Here is an 18467-nt window from a genome sequence, read left to right as displayed (position 1 = left end):
AACACTCAAACTGAAAGTCCACAGAAGACAATGCTTCGCGGAACTTAATCCCCATTATACTGGAAGAAAGGAACAAAGATGGGTGTGAATTGTACATGGTGCAGAACATATCAATGGAGAGGCCATGGGATAGAGATGGAGGGGCTTATTCACTAAATAGTGAGCTGTAGGTAAGGTGCTCTCAAGATGAAAAACCTCATTGCGTTATCTAAATATAAGGGAAGAAGGTCTCACGATGACAGGTGCAGACATGGCATCCGTGATAGTGAATGAAGGTCTCCCCTCAACATGTCAGGAGCACACATGTTGCAGATCATGCCTCAGCATGGAGAACCAACCCGTCACTGGCTTCTGGAGAGGGACAGCTTTGGAGGCCGGTTTAATTCAGCCTCCGGGGGCTGCGGGTCCAGTGACAAAACCAGACCTTCAAAGGAAGCTCCTTCCAAAGAAGAACCTGACTTCCAGTGGAAAGCAGGTCCTACCATCGATCGACTGAATACGAAGCGCTTTCCTCCCCAATGAAATAATTAACTTCAAGGAAAAGAATTCTCCTTCCAATGACCAAGCAAGGCCTTTAACGAGATAAGATTAATTTGTAATTAGTGAGCGAGTGTTTCGGTCTCCAACGTGTTAGCGGACGTTACCAACGACGCCGCGTTCCTGTAAGATGAACTGTCCTCAAATGACAAAGAGCTGCTTCCAGTAATAAGTTATAATGTGCACTGGTTTAATTTGCAATTAGTCAGTGAGTTTAATTACCCCGGTAAGCGGGTATTTTCCCCAGAGGACATTAACAGAGACACTGCCCCAGAATATGAAATCCCCCCCCCCCCGGAGCAGAATGTGAAAGAGGCCTGTTAAGTACAGCGCTATGGAATATGATGGCGTTATATAAAACAATAAATAATGATAATATTATTGACGGTGTCTGCCTATCATCGGTAACGATTAAACCTCATTACATATAGGGCCCTTCTCCAAATTAATTATAGGGTTATATTAAATAATACATAGCATTATAGATAAAAGGTTATATGGAACGGGGGGGTTATAGGGAGGACCTATATGAAGTTATAGGGAGGGGTTGTATGGAGTAAATTGATGACTTATAGGGAGAGGTTATATAGAATAGTGTGTGGCGTTATAGGGAGGGCTTATATGGAGCCATAGGATGTTATGGGGAGGTGAGTTGAATTGCGGCACTCCCCACTTTTTGCAGTCAAGGCAGTTAAGATGTGGAATCCACTGCCAGCTGAAGTGATTATGGTGAATGAGAGTAATACTTAATAAAAGTTGCATCCATTTCTAGTAAGAACATATATTGCCTTATTAGACCAAGAGAAATGGAGTCTTTAGAGGAAGTTAAGAAACTTTATTGGGCCAACGCAAACAAAAAATTTGTAAAGTTACAGAAACTTTTCTGGACCTCAGAAGTCTCTTCTTCAGATGGAAGTAGAGCCCTCGAGAATCTCTTTCTAGCAAACGCTGGCATTAACGGTTATAACAATTTAACTTTAGCATACTTCATTTTGATCCAAGAAAACATCCAACTGGATTTGGGGGTCAAGGAGGTATGTTTTTAACCCCTTATTGCGCAACATATTAACGCCAGGTATAATTAGCTGGGTATTAATTGTAACGAGATGTACAGCCAGATACCATGTGTGCCAAAGGCCATATACTATTGGAAAAGTATACTGTAGTATACAGTATAGTTACTATGTAACTATAGCCCCTATAACTATATTTATTAATACTACACTCTTTATATTCCTTCATAAATAGTTAGAAATTCTTTAAGTGTCTCTCTCTCGTTCGCCCCTAGATGTCCCTCTCTCTTTGTCTCATCTCCTTTCTTTCTATCTTTTGATATCATTTCTCCACCTTTGTCGATTGACTCTTAAACTATCTTTCTACTGAACGGTGGCTTCCTTTTTAACAGGTCCTTAAAAAATAAAAAACTGGGGGGGGCAAAGGCAATTAAGATATTTTACTCAGGAAGGTAGTGAAGAAACACATCTGTCTCAATCAAATCCATTCCCAGAGGTGGCTGCGGGGCAAACGGGATCCCTAAGCTGCTTACGTGGCAGAAACACCAAGGTATCCGTGGATCCGCCAGTTCTTCCCTGTTCATCGGACACCCCTACAGAATATGTAGACAATACTACTAATAATAATAATTTTAATGTTCTTCTAATATTAAACTTTTTAAAAAGTGATGTAACCCATGAATATATAATAATTATATATATATATAGGCAGCCTTTTTTCTGTCCCCTTCCCCTCCTCCCTCGTCGGTCCCATGTCATCCCCCCAATTCACACACATGCACCAGTGTCTCTGATCCCCTGGGGCTCCCCCCTTGCCGCCCCTGTGCAATTTGAGCGATGGGTGAAGCTGTCCGTCATTCCACGTCTGGCAGAGGGACACAAGCTGAGAGCCTGGGACACAACATGTCATTTACAGCATGGAGAGCTGAGAAGGGGTCATAGGTCAGGAGAGTCTCCCCCCCCCCCTCCTTCCAACTGGATAACAAAGGAGGATCCATAAAGGGGGCTGGGAGATGTCACCAGATTCAACAAAGCACAAGGAGATGCTGCGGACGAGAGAGAGACAGGTGGAAATAGGTGTGTGTTGGTGACAGAGCATGGAAGCACGAGGGGCAGGGAAAATGGGGGTTCTTTAGGAAGAACCCTCTTCGGGCCCCCAAATCCTGATGCCCCTCTTTCCTCCCCTGATGCCCCCTCTTTTCTAGGTGCTCGGAATGTTTGCTGGGTATGAGGGTATCGCAGGGTTCTACAGGAGATGGCTTTATAAGTAAACCCGGTTACATAAATAGCTATCAAGTGGTCACAAAGTGATATAAAAAGTCTCATGAAAGTCCCACCCCCTGGTCACGCCCCTAGTCACACCCATTAAGATAAAAAAATGTCCCTCTTCGGCTACTTTACATTTTGGTGGGTATTATCTGACCACACGTACATCTGTCCTTAACTCCCAGCACACTAAGCCAGCTAATGCCCCGGATAAAGCTAAGTCACACCTGCAATACCGCAGCCGGCGCCGATCCGTACAGATCTTTGTATTGCTCTGCGCGGGATAGACATAATCTGTGTTAAACATGTATTCGGTTCTGAGTTATAGAGATATAAATTGCACCGCTGCTCTTTTAGCTATCACAAAACAGATATGTGAGTTATAAAAGCAGAGAGAGAATCCAAATGAGTACCAGCGGGATTTGGAGAACACGTGCTTATTGGTCAGCCAGCATTAGTTACTGCGCACGGATGTATTGATTTTCATATATATGACGTTACAGATATATATTGCTGCATGTTCTAGCCATATATCACTCTGTTTCTTACATATACTGCTTCATTTTTATACTGCCAAATGTGCTGCTGTGCGCGAAGACAGACAGATAGATAGGAAAGTAGATAGAGTTCTCCAGGTATTTGTTACTATGCTATATATTGTATATTGTTGGACGCAGCAGTTACAAGAGTCATTAGACTAACCACCAGGAGACCCACAAATGACAAGAACAACAACTAATGGGGTCAGCAAGAAAAGTGACCAACCAGTCAAAAGGTATAATAACCCAGAGAATCAATAATTAATAGGGCCAAACAAAGGAAACCAAAAGCTAAGACTGTTTCACGAGGGGCTGTAAATAATGTTTCAATGTATCTGCCATGGAATTCTAATATTCCATGGATTGTCTGATCTACTGGCCAATGAGGCGACTGGATGTTTTAGTTTGCTTCTACGCTGATAGGTGTGGCACCGCTGTCCCAATGACACACAAAGGACGACAGGCCACCTAGCCATGCAGAACCATTAGAATGAGGCTGGAGAGCTGCCCTTTCTCTCCGCACCCTGAAACACAGACCGATGGTGACCTACCACTTGTGACACGTCCACTCTCTTTATGATTCTTCTCCCCGTAAGTGTTTCTGGCCCCATGGTATAACCGTAAGAGCATCTGCCAACCACTCAACTTCCGGTCACGCCATGTCTTCGATGATAATATCAGCTACATGGATAAATATCATTGTATTGATCAGGAGGATTGTGACAGCATGCAGAAATCAATTCTAGGTATTTCCGTTGACATCTCAAATGTAGGAAGAAGCCTAAAGATTTCTGATTTCATGAGTATACCCTTAAAGAATGGAAAGTTCTCCAGGTAATGGTAAGGACACCAGTCCAGAACCCCTGTCTTTTTAGCTTCTCCGTCAGAGATGGAATGCCAGCAGATGGACTTGCCCGTAATTATTGCTCAGAAACCATGAATTTAAGCCTATTCAAAAACCAGAGAGATCATGGGATTAACTCAGTAAAAATATTTCTCCAAATTCCTATGATCATCGCCTGATGGAAGATCATTGGCATCGCTTTGGGTGTTCGTAACCCTTGGTGCAAAGTGTTTAGAGCGCTGAATTTGGTGCATCTCAGCCAATTCACCAATCAAAAGCGAAGCTGGAATTCAGCAGAGGTGACATGAGTTTCTGCTGCCTAACTCAATAGCTAAATCCGCAAATCGAACGGGATCAACAGTTAATAGTGACAATGGGGTAAAACATGAGACCGACAAAGCACCCGACTTATCATAACACAATGGGACCAATCAATCGAAGAAGACTTATTAACCAACGAGAAAATCAATAACAGACAACTAAATCCACTAAAAGAGAGAAAAATTACCTTCACAAAGAATGGTGGTCATAAATTAGAGAGCTGCTACACAACAATAGTAAGCGGGGACCTTCAATAATCACCAATAAACTCAAAGGCTACAGCCAAGTGAATGACAATTAACAATCTCCGCATCCTGCTGGATCAAATAATATGGCTGGGATTTTAAATAAAATTAAATTATAAAAACATTTTGAAAAGGTTTATTAAGTCTTGGCTAAAGGCTACTTCACTAAGGGTAAAAAATACCATAGTTAAATAACATTCATGTTCTAAACTATTTCTAGATTTGGGCTTTTTAGATCAAAAACAACGTTGTTGTCGACATTAGCATACAAGGTAAAAATCATCAAAGAAGCCTTTAAGGAAAGGAAGATGAAATGTACATATTCACTAAGCTTATGGCAAATTAAAAAGGAAACAAGTAGGGAAAATGCTAAAACAAAATGCAAGGGTCAGTGGAACGGTATTAATGGAGCATGTGGGCCAAAGTTTTATGTGCGTTGAAGCTAAAATTTGCGTGGTGATATCCATAAGGCAGTCATAAATATACCAGGAAATATAAATTGATTGCATCCAAGTAACATGGGATTGAATAGTTAGCACATCTAATGAGTATGTGTATAAATGGTCAACAGGGCCAACAAGGTAGAAGTGAATGATTGTACCCAACAAGCCTGGGGTGCATGGTCAAAGGACACCATAATTATGAGAGTCCATAATGAACAGACCCCACAAGCAAGCAACAGAAGGTCAGCAGACCCAATACACATGGGAAAGGATGGACAACAAAACAATCAAATATGGAAGTGGATGGTCAACAGATTTGTAAAGCATTGGGAAGAATGGTCAACCAACCCACCAAGAATGGCAAAGGATGGTCAACAGATCCCGCAAGCATGGGGGAGGTTGGTCAACAGTCTAATCAAGCACGGGAACGGATGGTCCTCAGATCCACCAAGAATGGGAAAGGATGGTAAACAAGTCCACCAAAAATAGGAAAGGTTGGTCAACAGACTCACCAAGCATAGAAGTGGATGGTCAACAGACCCATTAAGAATGAAAATGGGTGGTCAACAGACCCTCTAAGAAAAGATGGTTGACAGACCCACTAAGATGTGGTCTGATTGTCAGCACAGACAGCAAGCATGGGAGCGTATGAGCAATGCACTTCATGAGTTGCATCATGTTCCATGAACCCTTCCACGTTTGAAATATACTGATATAATTGTGGCTCACAACACCTGGTGCCATCTTGGTTTTTTTCTATTTTCCCTTCCATGATCAGTAAGCAGGGCTACATAGAGTGACTAAACATGCTGTGCTTAATAACCCCACCAGCTAGAAAAAAGTCTCCAATTGTTTTGACACTATTTCTATGCTAATTATGCCCGGAGCTCAACTATTTACTGTAATTAACTATAATTAAAATCAGTTTGACAGTTCAGCATAAACACTTTGTGGGAAACAATGTTACTAGTTCTCATATTCCAGAACTGTGTAGCACATGCAGAAGGGACATTTTATTAGCGTATGATTTGGTTGTTTTGATGTAAATTTTGTTATGTTTGGAAAATGCTAGTGGTTGGTGTCAAAATATATCACTAGTAACTCTACATTCTAAAAACCTATTCTAAATGGCCATTGCAAATACATTATTTCTTAGAAAATATTATTATTATAGGAGTCTTTACCAATATTCTGTCTCGCTGTCATCTTGTAGAGAACTGTATGTAATAACACAAGTGAAAAGGTACCGGTGGCTTCGCTAATAATTTACATTTTCTGGTGTGTCAATCGAGTACATAAATTGTCGCAAGCTGATAAATTACTATTCTAACGGGAACATTTACTATTTTCTTCTCTTCTCGTGGTGACCTATATAGAGGGTAAAGACCATATATTCTATACACAAGTTGGCACAATCAGAATTGATAGAAATTCACTCCTATAAAGGAGCCTTGGCACACTACAAGCTTTCGACCAAGAATGTTCCTATTCAAGAACAAAAAAGTGAAAAATTGTAAGATTAGGCACTTATTTTTTATAAGCAATTAATGTACTACATGTTCCCAGCAGCTAAAATCTGATATATAGTCTGATAGATATATTATTTATCTACTTATTTTAGTTTGGGACAGAGTTTGAGCTCAATGGGAAAAAAAAATAATGAAAACAAATTATAAAACAAATAAAATAGTAACGCAGCCATTTTGGTAAAATAATGAAAAACAAAATAATTATTCCGAGAATACATCTTAAATTAATATTCACAGAATCCTGACCATTCTTTGTGATAAAGGAGGTCGTAGGAAAATCAAAGTTGTGTGGGGATGTTGATGTATGGATTCTATACGTTAAAGAAAGTTGGACTATAAGAAGACAAGATTAGTGTAAGGAAGAGAGAGGGGGATAAATACATTGAATATACATGAGCTATACTGATACAAGATGCATGTAATATTTATAACATATTAAAATGCAAACACCAGGAACATACATAAGGTATACACATACTACATACTTATGATATATAGTTACTCAATAGAAGAATAGCTATGGGCACAATGCATGAATATACACATTGCTTTAATGGTATAACACCATTAAAATAGGGACTTATCTCATGTATTATGTACAAGCCCTGACTACTTTATTCACCACAGGGATAGAATTAAAATACACAGGAGAAAAATGTATACAATTCATTATTTACATGGTCAGTACACATATTAGAATATGTACTTAAAGTCTTACTTATGTTTAGGAGAGGATATCAAATGCTATCAAGTAATAAATCTTTTTTTTTTTTACATTTTTGGCAAATTGTACTGTTGAAAGTTGAAAAAAAATATTTAAGTGATTTACATTAAAATACTTAATAAATAATAATATTCTAAAACCTGTAATACATGATTATTTCATTAATTGTGTTACTGTATTTTAAGATAATGTATAAAAATAAATAATACTGATAATAATAATAATAGTAATAATAATTGCAGAATGGAATAATTTAAAATATGTGGGCCTTCAAACAGAAAAAAATGACTATTGGATGTATGAACGATACATCCAACGCTGAAGGTGAATTTCCTGATGTCCTAATACGCCCTGTTTTTTTTTTACCGCAGCGGTTTTAGTTCACATAGCATATAGTGGTAGTGGGTTCCAAAGATAAGGATGGTCCTTGTCAGAAAGAATGACAGAAGGTTAACAGAGAGGAGGAGACCAGTAGGTCTTGTGAACAACGCAGGTGACTATTAGGATAATATTTACACACGAGGCCAAAATGGGAAAAAAAAGGAAAAACGTGGTAAAGGGATTTGTAGGTTAGTGACAAGATTTTAAATTTGATTCTGGAGGAGATAAAGAAGCAGTTCAGGGAATTTCATATGGGCGCAGAAGACGAGGTTCTGCCAGAGAGGAAAAAGAGTCCGTCGGCAGTATTTCGGATGGACGGGAGATAGTGATAATTGGATTAGGGGAAATGTCGACCAGGAAAATGTGGCCGTGGTGAAGCCTGGAGAAAGACGCGAGCATATGAAGACTTTTTTCTTTGTCTTTAGACTCTCTCCTTAGCAGTTTCAGTTTACAAATAAAACTGCACATGTGATAACAAACATAGAACAGAAGATGAGGGTCAGTTGGCCCACCAAGTCTGCCCATACTTCTACCAGCTGTGAGACTTCAAACCTTGGTCTTCTCTTATGTCCAGGATGGCCTTGTGCCCTTCCTAGCGAGGCTTAAATTCCCTAAATTATCCTCCACCACACCTCCGATACTAGAATGCTGACCATTAGTCTTAAACGTTGGGTTAGTGAAGAACTAACTGAATGAGCTCCAGATACCTTCACAGTGTCTTAATGCCATTGCCCCCTTTTCGCAATCATAAAATGAGATACAGTTACTTTGACAAGACATCTCAAGTCATTTTTTATGTCCAAATTGGCAGAACATTCATTTCTTTGCTAATCTGGAAGATTGGGTTCTAGACTATAGTTCCAGAAAAAAGTGAGCTGTTGTCCTCCATGTATCCATGGAAACGTAAAATGAAATTCTTGATAAACTTAAAAGAGAAATTTGTTAACTCTTCGAAAACTATTTTATAATGAAGTTCCTACCTATTATCACATTGCCCCGAATTCCACCATCAAGCGCCACCATGTATACTACTTCATCAGTTGGCATACGGCAAAACGTACCAAGGTGTAGAAGTACCTGCTGGGAATGTACGCGCCGGCATGTGATGTCATGGGCATCAACTCAAAGTGAGGCTGGCTCGTTTTCAGATGGTGATTCCTAATGCGCAGGCGTCAAACGTACCCCTCAGAGCAGAGCTGCGTGTGTGATGTCACATACCGGAGTACGCATCAGAAAGTATTTGGAAGGATTTAATGTATTGGCAGGTGGCAACGTCACAATAAGAATGGTCTCCGATACAAAATGCAAGTTACTTTGGCTAAATTTAGTAAAAATTAGGTCAGTTCTCCTTTAACTCGCTCATTATTGAAAAATACAGCTGAGCGGCTCTCAAAGGGTGCCATAAGGCACGAGTCCGACAACGCTCTAAGAGAAGCGGTTAGGTTTAATCATTTCCAATCCCCGACGTGCAACGTTAACTAATCAATAAAAGTACCCAGTCATCAATTACCGTCCACAAGAAAAATGTACCTATTTTATCACGTATCGTTTTTTTATGCCAAATAGAAAATATAAATAATTTTATAATAAAAGGTTTCAGAGATGACAACAAATATAAAACGTTATATTTCTACACTAAAATACCAGATGTTTGTCTACATATTAACCCTCTGAGTGCCTGAACCGGCTTCCTACTGCTCTACGTGACATCACCAGCAATTGTCCGGGAAGCAGCCGATGTCCCTAACGCTGACAAACAGCTGACGGGATCCACGGCGAAATGTTTCCGTAACGCGTCTCTCTCTGCAGTACCCTACCCATCGCTTTCATGTAATCACCTTGTTTTATGTATCAAAATAGTTTCAGTACAATTAAGATTCCGCTCTAATGAGATTACACGGGCATTCATTGTGAGTTCACAAGACTTTGCCTCTTCAGTCCCTGCCTTGAGGAGAGATTCCTTGGCTGGGAATGAAAACACTGGATTGCATTTTTATCCGGTTAAAATAAATTAAACTTTTAATAAAAAATTAACTTTGTGTGTGTATATATATAATAAGTAATAATACTCACACGTTTATACACACAAATAATATATTAATATAATATATATATATTATATATATTTACACACATCAGTGTGCAAATATGGATCTGCTATATAACTGTTACACACAACTATCAAAATCAGTGAAGAAATATATTTAAAAAAAAAAAAAATATATATATATATATATATATATATATATATGTGTGTGTGTGTGTGTGTTAAAAAGCATACTTTTAAACAAACCAAATGCTATACAGAACTGATATCTGCTGTTCGATTAACATAAAGTAGCTGCCAAGTAATAAACAGCAGGTATATGTAATCACCTTAGAACTATGACAAAGGCTTTGCAGACCAAATCCACAGAAACACTATACAACTTATATAAATTAAATAAATTAATATGTAAATAAAGTCACCAGCGTGGGGGCAAAGCTGCCGACAAGGAGTGGAAATATTACGGATCCAACCCAAATTATATAATATTACTATTTCTCAACCCTCCACTTTTTATAGATCAGTGGAAAACAATAAATTTCTCCTTGTGATTATAAAACCAACACTCCATATGTCATCAATAAACAGAATTGTGTATGTAATAAAATTCCAAAGGGCTATTGTGATGCAAACCCTTAAATATATTTTAATTGTATATACATTATAATGTATATGATGGATCCAGTAAAGACTGAAGTATATTATCTAATATTTAATGTGCAATAATGATATAATTGTCAACTTGTGATATACAATGTAGCCTTTTCTCACACAGACTGATACGCGATATATACAGCTAATCAACAGATAATTCTAAGGGTTGGAGGTCGGGCCGTCGGCCAGTAATAATACATGGAAGAAATCCGAGTGTCGGGGATTATGGTGGACGGTCCAAAGAAGTGACTACCGGCTGCCACGGCCGTGCTAGAATTTAGCGGCCGTTGTGCGGAGGTGGCTGTGGGGTCTGTGGTCCAGGTTCTAATTGATAGCATGTTGAGGGTCAGTAAGATGATACAACAGCAAATATAAAAGGGACTTGATCCCCGGTTCACCCACTTAAAGGGTGGTGGAACTGCCACTAAGCGAAGATACAAATGGTTCTCATTTCAATAGCCTAACAAGCCGTTCTTCTCCTACCTTGGGATAACCTTCACAAAACGCAACAGCTTAGTTTATAGACCAAAATTCTCCATATTTTGGTGTCCTCCATCAGCCTCCTTCGAAATATTCACGAGGCACACCTGGAGGTCATTTACCTGCAGGGCAGGAATCACGTTCCTCTCTTCTTGACAACCATGTCCTCAATAAAATTCTAGAAAACCACCAATGTCCCTTTCACCATCTCCTATATCAAAGGCACAGAGATGGGTAAATAACCAAGAAGTTGATGACGGATAATACCTGTTTTTCCCCCATTTAATTATCCAGTCCTATTGTTCAACGCGCCTTCAAAGGTGCAAAGGGAAATAGCTAGAAAGTTGACGATGGCTATTACACCGCTTTCCCCTATATTTATCAGTCCAGTCCTGTTGTATAACATCCCTTCTCCAAATTCCATGTAAAAAAAAAAATTCAAAAATATAAAATAAAACTGAAAATAACACTTTCCAAAATTTGCCCTTGAGTCCCATGCACAAGATGCCTCGGCTGTCCAGAAGATGGAACGCATCATGTACAACTAATTCTAAAACCACAGTATTGAAAGCAAGTAAAAAAAAAAACAGGAAAATCCATGTTTTTTTTAAAAAAAAAATGTGCTTTTAATGGAATACTATTTGAGGCAGGAACCTTCTGAAATGGCGGCGACGACGGCGTGTAAATAAAATTCACTTCGTCATTAACAGGATTTTACGTGATGCTGTGCAATGACAGCTGAAAAAACTTAAAGAATATGCCCCAGAATGTATATTCAGAGATGGCGGGACTTCAAAAAAAATCTTTTTTTTTTCTTTTCTTTTTTAACCAGAAAGGTTTTGTAATTTTTGTTTTCCCTAAAGAAATAAGAACGGCTCCATTTTTTTAAATAAAGGTTTACCTTCTTCTAATTCTGTATATAGTTCTTAAGTATAAGTACATATAGCCAGACATTGAGAGTAGGTGCTTAAGGATATCATTTTGAGATCTTTCTGAAGCAAGGAGTTGTTGTTCTAGAGAGCTTACAGTCTAATGGGCCTGCAAAGCATTTTGTAGCTTGTAAAAGCCTTATCACGATCCTATCGCTGGGTATTTACTGTAGGCTATATTACTGTCCATCGCATGAAATAGCCATACAGCACGCGCACAGCAACCCCACCATTTACATCTCCGACCGCGACTCAAAGATTGGGGTCATTTTTGGAGATAGTAAACTTTAATGAGATTCAAACTCCTCTATAAGGGGAAAAAAAAGCCCTTTAATTCACTGAATTCTGGACGGGAACCTGATTTAATCTCGTGATAAACCAAGGGGGGTTTAAAAGCCCGGATCTCCTAAACCCCCGAAAGCAAGCAGTGGATCGTCCAAGATCGTCAATAGAAAATTAAATCAGCTCATTAAAAATCCATTACAGCACATGCAGATATACTGCCCGGAATAGTCCCAAATCAAGGAACTTTCAACCCAAAATATTGATAACTTGGCACCATGGAAACAAATATACCAGCTTCTTAAACATACTTATATACATACACAAGCAATAGATAGATGATAGATATAGACAGACATAGAAAAATACACATACATTTAATGCATATACAAATAATCTTTGTGTGTGTGTGTGTGTATATATATATATATATATATATATATATATATATATATATATATATAGATTTGTTATATATATATATATATAGATTTGTTATATACTATCTGCATGTATGTATGTGTGTGTGTGTATATATATATATATATATATATATATATATATATATACACTAAGATTATTTATATTTTATATACATATAAAAATGTTCCATGTTTCCCAAATGCCATGATGCGGATGAAATTATCTCAAAGAATTAAGTAAAATAATACATATTTGCAAGGAAGCGCACAATATTATATTATATTATTATGAATATAGATACTATATGTGTGTGTATGTGTGTATGTATATATATATATAATATATACATACACACACACACACACACACAGAAGCATACATTATTAATAGGCATACATACCTTATTAGCGTATTATACATGGAATAGACTCTCAGCAGAAATGGTAGGGACTTATTCAGTAGGGGGGGTGGGTAAATATATCTTGGGAAGGCAAAAGGCCAAGGATACAGGCATGGCAAAGTTCAATGGGTATAACGAACCAAAATCGCTCGAAATTTATTCTCAGAAAACATATTAATTTATAAAGGAGTATAAAAAAAATAACTCTGAACAAGTGAGAATTACAGTTCCAAAAAACCCAGCATTTTTGCTATTACCCCTAGCGATTAAATATTAGGGACACATATATTTGCCAAAAATTAAACTTACCTATAGTATGTAAAAAAAAAAAAAATAAATACATGCATCTCTATTATAGACAAGTATAGCATTACCCCAGGAACATATACACTAATAATATACATTTCACCTGAAATATGAAAAAATATTGTATTTCCCTCCCACTATAATATATAAAAACACAATGTTACCCACGAAATAACATAAATAATCATCACGTTATCCTGATACACATACAGTATAACAGATCTGTCTATTCCTTATCAATAATAGATCAGGAATTCTTTGTGTCCCACCAATAAGAAGACAATCGAGAAGACATTACAATGTAGCTACATATGATACAATGTAACAATATATAATTCCATAGATATTTTTTCCTCTAAATGGGGCTATTGACAGATAATAGCGTGGGCCGTAACGTGGGGGTTCCCTGTCTGTTGGAGCCCCCCAACAACTTCCCACGAAAACCCAAGGAAATTACGAAGGCTGCATGGTGTCTGTAGACCAAACAAAGTGTCCTCGTCATAAGACAGGAACAGATATTTTCTTCCCATTGAGAAGAAGACATTAAGTAAAGTAAAGTAGGGGTACAGTTGAGGACGGCAGGGAATGGTTAACATCGTCCCTTTTGTCACCAAACATGAGATTATTTCATTTACTGTCTCTCCATTCTCTAAGCCCCCCTCTCCTCTCCCACCACCAGTGTCTCTCCCAATTAAGCTAATCAGCCTTAATTATTCTAAGTGTCTGGGACTCCCCCATTAGGATAGGGGGAGACACCTTACAGCCCATTCACATCCTTAAATCCACTTGTGGGGGTCCATAGAAATTAAGATCAGGTATCGGTTGGGCACAAGGTGGTAGTAGGTTTGGGGGGAGGGTGCTGATTATTTGGGATACCCCCTAAAAATCTTTGGTCTAATTTCTAAACATCCCAATGTCTCTGATTTGGAGCTCCCTCTCTCTCTCTCTCTCGCTCCCTCTCCCTCTTTCTTTTTTTTTCCCTGTCTATCGACCAGAAGAGCTGAATTCGCTGCCTCTGACAGCCAGAGATCAATACAAGCATGAATAAAAGGCAACAGCGGGGTCTGGCAGCGAGGCACACACTGCCTGCCTCTCCTGCACGCTAACACCGGACCCACCGCGCCGATATTGCTTACCGTCAGCACCTGCCAGGGACAGAGGCGACTTAAAGGGCCATGTGTGTTCAGAGCCGGCTCGCTGAAACAGAAAGGGAACGGAGAGTGGAACGAACATAGCAGCGTACAGGCAGCTTTCATAACCCGATGAATTAGGCCAGGGTGTGCTGTGCGATGCAGGAGTGAGTGAGGGAGGGTGTGTGTGAATGAGTGAGGGGGGGGAGAGAGAAATGATGGAGAAGGGAAGAAACAGGAGAAAAAAAAATCTCCTGGTGTGTGTAGTGCGGGGGAGAGTGAGGGTGTGAGTGTGTCGCCTGCACAGATACTGGATGAGGGAAATAGTGTGAGTGCGTGGAGTGAGTGGGGGTCCGAATTACAGGCAGAGCATCGGTCCAAGGAGGGATGCTCTGCAGGATACAGATGTCTTCTCCACCTCTCGGATATTCATTCACCGGTTAAAGTCTTTTTTGTGTGTGGGGGATTTTTTTTTCTCCTCTCTCTCTTTCTCTCCTCCTCTCTCTGGAGCCGGTTAATTTTACAATATGGCCCCCACGAATCCGAGCCCCCCCTGCACAGCAGCACACAGTGGCTGCGAGTCCTGGCTATTTCATCTTACACTTCACAATATCTCCTCCTCTCCCCCCTCTTCTCTCCCTCCCCTCTTCCTTGTCTGATGACAGCTGTATAAGCGACCCCTTCGTCCCTCACAGACCTCCCCCCCTGATGCCCAAGTCCCCCCTCCCCTTCTGGCTACCTCTTACTCCCCCCCCTTTATTCCCCCTCCACCCTGTCCACTGTTCACCCCCCCTCTTCCCTGAGGTCCATTCCATGCACACAAAAGGAATTATTTCCCTTGGAAGAATGGAGATTTCCAGGAGGGAGCAGGGACAGAGCACAGGCTAAATGGAGGGGCTCCTCCCCCCGGCCTCTGGACACCCCTTCAATGCCAGAGACGGTGGAATCAAATGAGCTTCTGCCCCCCCATCTGCCCTCACACACCCACCAGAAACTTAGGGGGGCTTCCATAATCCCTCCTCCACACAAACATAAACATGGTGTAGGGTGACAGGTGACACTCATGGGGGTCTCTCACTGCTTTGCTATGTCACACTGGGTCCTGCTGTCTCACATAATTCCCTGCTGTCTCACACTGTCTCATGCTGTCATGCATTGTTAGATGCTGTCCCCCGCTGTCACACATTACCCCTGATGTCCAAGTAACTTCCCAGCCACTTGCTTACTTCCAGTGGTCTGTCCTGTTCTCCTTCACATTGGAATTTACAACGTCTCTGCTCCTGGGGTATATTCTGCACCTGTAAGGATCAGAGTCCTGCTTCTTCTTCTCCTCTGATATCTCTGTCTCTCCGGCCAAGGCTACCAATGCATTAACTTTTAGAAAAGGAACTGCTGAAGTTTGTGGCAAAGTGTCCAAATCTTAAGGAAATAATGGGTAGCCGCATGCATTAGCCAAGGCCTGCTTTTTGCCAAAAGAATTCAAAGGGCTCAGTATTTTGAACCACTTTGTTTTAAGTTTTCCTTATTATGCAAAACATCTTCCCCACCTGCTTCCCTGTTATGATGCCATGCCTCTGGCTCTTGCCAGCGCTCACTGTCCCTTGGAGACTGCCTGCCCTCTCCTCAATCTGTCTCTCAGACTTTGTCCTCTCAGATTTCTGGACTGTTCTGGTTAGCACCTATTTCCCACTTTGGTCATCCATGTCTGTTCTATAAGAGTTAGCATCCCCCCGCCTCTCAGTGCCTGAGTTCTCTCTTTGGTTCTGCCTGCTCCCTCTATCACTTTCAATGTTTCCTTTTATCCCTTTGACTCTTCCCCTGTCCTGTCTCATTCACTGTCTTCCTTCTCTCATCCACTGCCTACTTTCCCTCAACTCTGCCTACATTCTCTCTCATTCAGAGCCCGTTTCCTCTCAATCACTGCCTGCTTTCTCCCACTCACTGCTTGCATTGCGTCTACTTTCTTTCACTCAGTGCACCTTTCCCTGTTTCACTGTCCGCTTTTTCTTATTCACTGCCAGCTTTTTCTCATTCACTACCTGCTTTTTTCTCATTCACTGTCTGCTTTCTCCCATTCGCTGTCTGCTTTCTCTTATACTTTGCCTGCTTACTCTCTCCCTATCTGCACCAAGGTTAAAAATACTTTATTGACATCACCTATACACGCTACTAATGGTGCAAAAAAATCATTTTTTGTTCACAAATTGAAAACAATGCAAACTGGCCCTATGTGTCTCTGACCCTGCTTGCAGTGCTGTCTCTGCTGCTGACCGTTGCTGACATTCCTTCTGGTTCCTTGCTCTCTTCATGTGAGATGTCATGTCTCTTTCTGACTGTGACCACTTGCTCTCCTTGGCCACGCTTTCTCTCTATGACTGTGACTTTGAACCTCTTTTTCTCTCTGTCTGTCCTGTCTTTCTCTCTGGGTGTTTGTCTGCTTACTCTGCATTACCCCCCTCAATCTCTGGTGGTCCAGCTCTCCCTTTATGTTATTGCCATCTTTCTCTATTTCCGTCTTGTTCTGTTCTCTGTCTCTGGTGATACCGGCTCTTTCTCTTACTGTATGTACCCTCTCTCTTTCCCTCTTCTCCTTTCAAAGGAGCCTGCTCTCTCCCTGGAGGTGTCTGTTCTCAGGAGCACCTGCTCATTTGGTGCTACCTGTTCTATGCCTATCTCTTTCTCTTCAGCTACTTACTCTCTTTCTGGAGATACTTGCCCTGCCTCAGGAGGTGCCTGCTCATCATATTTCCTCTCTCTGGAGGTGACAGCTCTCTCTTTATTAGAGGTCTGCTCTCTGTTCTCGCTCTCTCTCTCTGGAGGTGCCTCTCTGCTCTCTCTCATTCTCTGGAGGTGGCTGTCCCCTTTCTAGAGGTGCCTGCTCTAGCTCTCTGGAGGTGCCTGCTCTCTCTTTTTCTCTCTCTCTCTCTCTGGAGTTACCTGCTCTCATTCGTTTTCCAGGTTTCTACTCACTGTCTCTTGAGTTACCTCTCTTAATTTGACTGCATTGATCTTTCTCTAAAGTCCAAGTATGGGAATATTTATTAGAATGTCACATAAAAAGAAAACATTGGTAAAAACAAATTAAATAAAAAAAAAATGCGTCTTGCGCTCAGCTCGTTTTTTCACAGCTCATCCTTCTATCCTAAATCATTCTCCATACCAGTCTTTACCAATTTCCCTGTTTCCATCGCACCTCGCTTCTCGTTCCCCTTCTACTTCCTCGTTTATTTGAATCCCATCCATTTACTCTTGTCTTCCCCATTACCATTATTTTCCTGCGTTTGGAAGCGTTTAACCACCGATGTTCTATTTCCTATTTTGCACCTTTACCCATCTCTTCTGCCACTTGTTCTGTTTTCCCTTTTCCTACCTTTGTCTCTCTTGCTTTCACAGTTTCCATTCCCCCCCCCCCGTTTTAATCGCTCAGCTCCCACTTTATGTCTCCCTTCCCCTCTCCGTCTACCCTTTTATTTTTATTTTTATATTTTTCGCCCCCTCTCTTGCCCCCCTTTCTCTGGCATCCCTCTCATTAGCTCTTCCTTGCTCTCTCCTCTTGCTTCCCTCGTTCCCTCGCACCGCTCCTCAGCGTGCAGGGACGGGAGTTAATTCATTACAAACTACATTTGAGTTGCTAAAAAGAAAATCAATTCTTTCATCGAGCGGCTGGTACGGAGTGATTGAGGGGGCGCAGGCGGGGGGGTCTGGCAGGGAAGGAGTTAAAGGGACCTCAGCACATCTGACATTCTGTGTCACAAAATGATGGAAGCCGCATGGATCGATACTGCTTCCCCTCCCCCCAGACACGGCTCTCTGCCTCTCTCTTACCCTCTGTCTCTGCTTCCATCCCTCTCTCTCCATATTTTCTTATTTTATTTGTATTTTTTTAGCTTACCTGTCTGTTTCTATACCTCTCGATTTCATTATATCTGTCCGTTTCTCCTTTTTCCTACCACGCTCACTCCTTCAATCTGTTG

The 18467-nt window shown here is 40.6% G+C and overlaps 1 protein-coding gene across 1 annotated transcript in view; it reads right to left on the bottom strand.

The window, feature by feature from the left end:
• POU2F2 (POU class 2 homeobox 2) overlaps positions 1-14686 on the bottom strand; it is a 38870-nt gene extending 24184 nt beyond the window's left edge. Inside the window, exon 1 of the mRNA XM_053452150.1 lies at positions 14500-14686. Within this exon, the coding sequence (XP_053308125.1) occupies positions 14500-14596 (97 nt within the window). The 5' untranslated portion in view covers positions 14597-14686. The remainder of the gene's footprint in view (positions 1-14499) is intronic.
• Positions 14687-18467: the final 3781 nt, after the last annotated feature.

Source organism: Spea bombifrons, chromosome 12 (assembly GCF_027358695.1).
Source record: "Spea bombifrons isolate aSpeBom1 chromosome 12, aSpeBom1.2.pri, whole genome shotgun sequence".
Taxonomy (NCBI): domain Eukaryota; kingdom Metazoa; phylum Chordata; class Amphibia; order Anura; family Pelobatidae; genus Spea; species Spea bombifrons.
Note: the sequence above shows the minus strand (reverse complement) of the source record. Positions and strands in the feature narration are given on the sequence as shown.